The sequence below is a fragment of the Notolabrus celidotus genome, unplaced genomic scaffold (assembly GCF_009762535.1).
Source record: "Notolabrus celidotus isolate fNotCel1 unplaced genomic scaffold, fNotCel1.pri scaffold_470_arrow_ctg1, whole genome shotgun sequence".
NCBI classification, from domain to species: domain Eukaryota; kingdom Metazoa; phylum Chordata; class Actinopteri; order Labriformes; family Labridae; genus Notolabrus; species Notolabrus celidotus.
In genome coordinates, this window is record NW_023260278.1 from 817 (window position 1) to 7,118 (window position 6,302).

Below are 6,302 nucleotides of genomic sequence, written 5' to 3' on the forward strand. Positions count from 1 at the left end.
CAAAGTTCACAACAACGTTCACAACAAAGTTCACAACAAAGTTCACAACAAAGTTCACAACAAAGTTCACAACAAAGTTCACAACAAAGTTCACAACAACGTTCACAACAACGTTCACAACAACGTTCACAACAACGTTCACAACAACGTTCACAACAACGTTCACAACAACGTTCACAACAACGTTCACAACAACGTTCACAACAACGTTCACAACAAAGTTCACAACAACGTTCACAACAACGTTCACAACAACGTTCACAACAACGTTCACAACAACGTTCACAACAACGTTAACAACAGCGTTCACAACAACGTTCACAACAACGTTCACAACAACGTTCACAACAACGTTCACAACAACGTTAACAACAGCGTTCACAACAACGTTCACAACAACGTTCACAACAACGTTCACAACAACGTTCACAACAACGTTAACAACAACGTTCACAACAAAGTTCACAACAACGTTCACAACAACGTTCACAACAACGTTCACAACAACGTTCACAACAACGTTCACAACAACGTTCACAAGAACGTTCACAACAACGTTCACAACAAAGTTCACAACAAAGTTCACAACAAAGTTCACAACAACGTTCACAACAACGTTCACAAGAACGTTCACAACAACGTTCACAACAACGTTCACAACAAAGTTCACAACAACGTTCACAACAACGTTCACAACAACGTTCACAACAACGTTCACAACAACGTTCACAACAACGTTCACAACAACGTTCACAACAACGTTCACAACAACGTTCACAACAACGTTCACAACAACGTTCACAACAAAGTTCACAACAACGTTCACAACAGCGTTCACAACAGCGTTCACAACAACGTTCACAACAACGTTCACAACAACGTTCACAACAACGTTCACAACAACGTTCACAACAACGTTCACAACAACGTTCACAACAAAGTTCACAACAACGTTCACAACAACGTTCACAACAACGTTCACAACAACGTTCACAACAAAGTTCACAACAAAGTTCACAACAAAGTTCACAACAAAGTTCACAACAACGTTCACAACAACGTTCACAACAACGTTCACAACAACGTTCACAACAAAGTTCACAACAACAAAGTTCACAACAAAGTTCACAACAACAACATTCACAACAAAGTTCACAACAACAACATTCACAACAAAGTTCACAACAACGTTCACAACAACATTCAGAAACAAAGTTCACAACAACGTTCACAACAACGTTCACAACAAAGTTCACAACAAAGTTCACAACAACGTTCACAACAATGTTCACAACAAAGTTCACAACAACAACATTCACAACAAAGTTCACAACAACGTTCACAACAACATTCAGAAACAAAGTTCACAACAACGTTCACAACAACGTTCACAACAAAATTCACAACAAAGTTCACAACAACGTTCACAACAACGTTCACAACAACGTTCACAACAAAGTTCACAACAACATTCACAACAAAGTTCACAACAACAACATTCACAACAAAGTTCACAACAACGTTCACAACAACATTCAGAAACAAAGTTCACAACAACGTTCACAACAACGTTCACAACAAAATTCACAACAAAGTTCACAACAACGTTCACAACAACGTTCACAACAACGTTCACAACAACGTTCACAACAACAAAGTTCACAACAAAGTTCACAACAACAACATTCACAACAAAGTTCACAACAACGTTCACAACAACGTTCACAACAAAGTTCACAACAAAGTTCACAACAAAGTTCACAACAAAGTTCACAACAAAGTTCACAACAAAGTTCACAACAACGTTCACAACAACGTTCACAACAAAGTTCACAACAACGTTCACAACAACGTTCACAACAACGTTCACAACAACGTTCACAACAAAGTTCACAACAACGTTCACAACAACGTTCACAACAACGTTCACAACAAAGTTCACAACAACGTTCACAACAAGTTTCAGAACCAAAGACCCCCCTGAATCAAGGATTCTCCTCCTCCTCCTCTCCTCATCCATGTTGTCTTTCTGGTCCTCTGAAAACCTCTGACCTGTTGACTCCAGGCCTGGCTCCGCTCTTCATGACTTTGGTTTGTTGTTGTAGTTAAGTGAAATACGATCTGGTGATAACACAGAGTGTTTGATTCTGAAAATTAACCGGATGTTTTCATTTTGTTTTGGTGAAACCTGACTTCCTGTCCCGCTCCATCTGCTCTGTTGAGATTGATGCGGATCAGAGAGGCAGCCGGAACACAATGGAGCGGATCCAGTGGAAGTTAACACATTGACTAGAATAGAAACCTATCAGATCCAGAGCTGTGACGGATCAGAGACGGATTTAAAACCTGTACTAACTTGTCTTTCTTTTTTAATATGACCTTCTTACTCTGCTGCAGAGAACAGAACCTTAGAGCTCATGTTTTATAATGAATATATCTGAGAATCATCTAAACTCATGTTTTATAATGAATATATCTGAGAATCATCTAAACTCATGTTTTATAATGAATATATCTGAGAATCATCTAAACTCATGTTTTATAATGAGTATATCTGAGTATCATCTAAACTCATGTTTTATAATGAGTATATCTGAGTATCATCTAAACTCATGTTTTATAATGAGTATATCTGAGAATCATCTAAAAGCTGGACAGACTGTAAACACAAACCTGACGGCAGGTTTGGACCTTTGCTCACTACGTCTGAATCCTTAAAGAAACTTTTTCCCACATTCACATTTTACACTTTCACTAATGAGCAGCAGCAACAACAGAGACCAAAGTGGCGTCCTGATATCCTAACATTAGGTTACAGGTCGTTTGATGATCATGAAGACTGAAATGCTCGTTAAGCTGAAACTTCATTAGCTTGGTCTTCCTCACCATAGGGGTCGTTTTCCTGCCTGCCGCCGCTCACGCTCCCATCAGGTGAAATCCTCAGGTGGTATCCTCCGTTCATGCTGTAGAGTCTGGTGAGCGTCCGGCTCTCCTGCCTGGACACATCCACACCTCCAGGATTAAAGGACAGCACCGTGACGTCTCCCTCGGACATCCTGGAGAGAGGCTGGGCTGAAGCAGAGTGATGTCCCTGCGTCTGAAGGGAGAGATCACAGTCCTCTCTGTTGACGTCTCCTGAGCCGAGCCTGAAGCATGAGAGGAGACAGGAAGGGGAGGACGACTTCATGATAAGATTATGGGAAACACTCCCTCGTCCTCTGTCTCCCTCGTTCTGTCTCTCCGTCTCTCTCCCTCAACCTTTTAAGGTACTGCTGTGTTTTCCCTCCCTGATGTGATGGGATCAGATCTGGACCGAGGCCAGACCACATGACCACGCTTGTTTTCCCATCTTACATCACTTTGATTCTTTCTCTGTAGCAATAACTTCCAGATGGTCACGCTGATGTAACTTCACCTGAAACCAGAGCAAGGCAGGAAGACCAAATACAAATGTGGACAACAGCAACCGCTGGAAATGTGCAAGCTAAAGTCTAACAAGTCCCTGCAACAGATCCACTGAGTACTTCAGAGTCCACCAGAGAAACACGAGGTATGTTCTCACACTCCTGCAGAGTTAGCATGTTACTGATGAGCCAAACTAATCCACATCCAAACATGTGAGATAAAGCCTCCCTCTCTGTGATCCTGATCCTGTCTACTTCCTGGAACAAACACAATCAACCCCCTTTAAAGCCACAGAGCAGGTCCCATCTTTGATACCAGCTGCAGCAGAGCTGAGCCGCTCTGGATCCCACATCTGGAAGGAAGGTCTTGGAAAAGCATCAGAAACAGATTAAAGAGGGGGGGGGGGGTGGGGGGTGTAAGGCCGACCCACTCTCTGAAATTCTTCCTGAGAAAGTGACGCAGAACTCTCTCTGTGTTACGGGATATGAGAGGTTACTGTGAGACAGGCCGGTCCACAGGGACCTTCAGACGGAGGGGCTGCAGGGAATGACGTCAAAGGTGCGATCGTTGACAGAGTCAGAGTTCAGGTGAAGAGTGTGGGAGGGGAGAGGAACCTGTGTGTGGGGAGGGGGGGGACCTGTGGGGGGGGGGGGACCTGTGGGTGGGGAGGGGAACCTGTGGGTGGGGAGGGGAGATGGGTGAAGGTTACAGAGGATCATGTCTGGACAAATCCTGAGTGAAGTCCTGCTGAGAGTCAAACGTTTGTGAAGAACAACATGCTCACTGTGAAGCCAGATCAGTGTTCCTCTCATCAAAGATCTATTATTAGAATCATTACATTCAACAGGACTCCTCACTTACCTGTGAGACAGTAATGTGACAGCTCCCCTGATGAGCCAGCATGCCCTCTTCTTTCCCTCTCTTCCTCTCTTCCTCTCTTCCTCTCTTCCTCTCTTCCTCTCTTCCTCTCTTCCTCTCTTCCTCTGCGTCTTCAGTGAAACTAAAATCTTCCTCCGTCCAGAGAAGTGTCCCGAGTTTGGAAACCCGCCTTGGTATGTCTGTATTTGTACCCCCCTCCTCTTGCCTTCACTTCACCACCCTGCTCCTAACGTCAGAGGACTCATTCTAACAGCCTCATGTCAGGACTAAAATTACCCCAGCAGAACAGAGACTGAGACTCAGACTGAGACTGAGACTCAGACTGAGCTCTGTGGGCACACGGGGGCCGTGGGATCTGAGCGGAGCCTGGAAACGTCTGAGTGATGATGATACGGTCTCAGAGACATGTCCTTCTGGAGACAGGGAGGGAGAAGGGAAGGGGTCTCACCCTGTCTGGATTCTATTCACCATAACTACCTGCTAACCAGACATCACCCCGCTTATTACCCGGCTAATAACTTCAGATACAAACACACTGATTAAAGATGATATTAAAGATCTGAAGTGATTCATGTTTACAGTTTTTAGTCCCAGTGATTCCTGGTCAGTGAGCGTTCCATGGTGATGGATTCTTCTCTGCCTGTTGGACTGAACATGAACCTGTCCTCATTCAGCTCTAACATGCTAACTGAAGCTAACGGTTTCCCCTCACCTTACGGTCTGTGGTGTCAACAAGCAGAAGCTAAATGTGTCTGAACTCTTCTCTGTGGATTGATTTGACATGACGTGTGATCAGTTTGTCTCTGGTGTTTTTCATGTTAGTGAAAGTTAATAACCATCGTCAAGGGGTTTGGACCAATCAGAATCAAGCATCTTACCTCCTCCAGCTCTTCTTCTTCATCATTCATACCTGACAGCATTTTCACATGTTGTTCCATCTTCATTTTATCAGCAGTAAAACCTGCTGACCTCCTCTCCTCTGTTCAGCGCTGACCTGATGTCTTCTGTAAACAGCTGATCCTCCTTTATCCACCAGCAGGGGGCAGCACAGGTCAAGATGATTTAGAGATCCTCCAGTGGACAAAGTTCAGTTCTGATGTTTGAAGATCTCTCTCTGTTTATGATGAAGAGTTTCCTGCTGCAGTTTATTGATAGTTTGAAGTCTGAAGGTATTTACTGAATTAGTTTGTTTTTTATTGTTTATTTGTTGTTGTTGTTGTTGTTGTTGTTGTTACACAGATTTATGCATGCATAAGCTTATATGTCACCATGAATTTAGTCACAGTGCATAGAAGGCCTTTTCATTGTTATAGAATAAAAGTTTAAAACAAAACATTAAAGCAATGTATAATAATAATAATAATCATAATCATAATAAAAATACAAATAATCAGAAAAAAACAGAAATATAAAATATAAAAATATGAAATAAGAATAATAGTCTCATGTTGTGGATGTGGATGAAGAATGTTTTTGATGTGTGGTTTGAAGGAGAGAGTAGGTTGGAGGAGGATGATGCCGAGGTGACGGACTACCTGGGAGGGTGTGATTGAGTGATTATTGATGCTCAGGGAGAAGGTCTTGGTTTCAGGGGCAGTCTTCATGTCAGAGGCAGTCTGTGAGGGCGGACAGGACGGCAGGAGGGATGGTTTCTGTGAATATGTAGAGCTGGGTATTATCAGCGTAGCAGCAAAGTAATAATGCAATAACATCAGGTCGATGTTTCTTATGTTTTAAAATAATCTGTCATAATTACAATTTCAATTTACAAGTCACAACAATTAAAGTTTATTAACATGTTTCTCTGTGACTGTTTTATCCTGCAGAGAGTTATTTATCCCATCATATTAAAAACTATCTCCCTGTCATTATTAGATAATAATATTACATAACCATCACAGTTTGAAGATTCAAAAAGTGAAGTTAGTAAAACATGAAGGTGTTGCAGTGAGGTTTACAGCCAGCAGAGGGCGCTGAAGAGCAGCGGAGACCTTAATCCAACACAGGGATGACGTCAA

The 6,302-nt window shown here is 42.5% G+C and overlaps 1 protein-coding gene across 1 annotated transcript; it reads right to left on the bottom strand.

Annotated features, from left to right (window-relative positions):
* Positions 1-2,080: 2,080 nt before the first annotated feature.
* LOC117809842 (fibroblast growth factor 2-like) lies at positions 2,081-5,261 on the bottom strand. The gene is made up of 3 exons (XM_034679364.1): positions 5,163-5,261; positions 2,887-3,146; positions 2,081-2,121 (listed from the first exon to the last, which is right to left on the bottom strand). Exons 1-3 carry the CDS (start codon positions 5,186-5,188, stop codon positions 2,081-2,083), a joined length of 327 nt encoding a protein of 108 aa, XP_034535255.1. The 5' UTR covers positions 5,189-5,261.
* Positions 5,262-6,302: the final 1,041 nt, after the last annotated feature.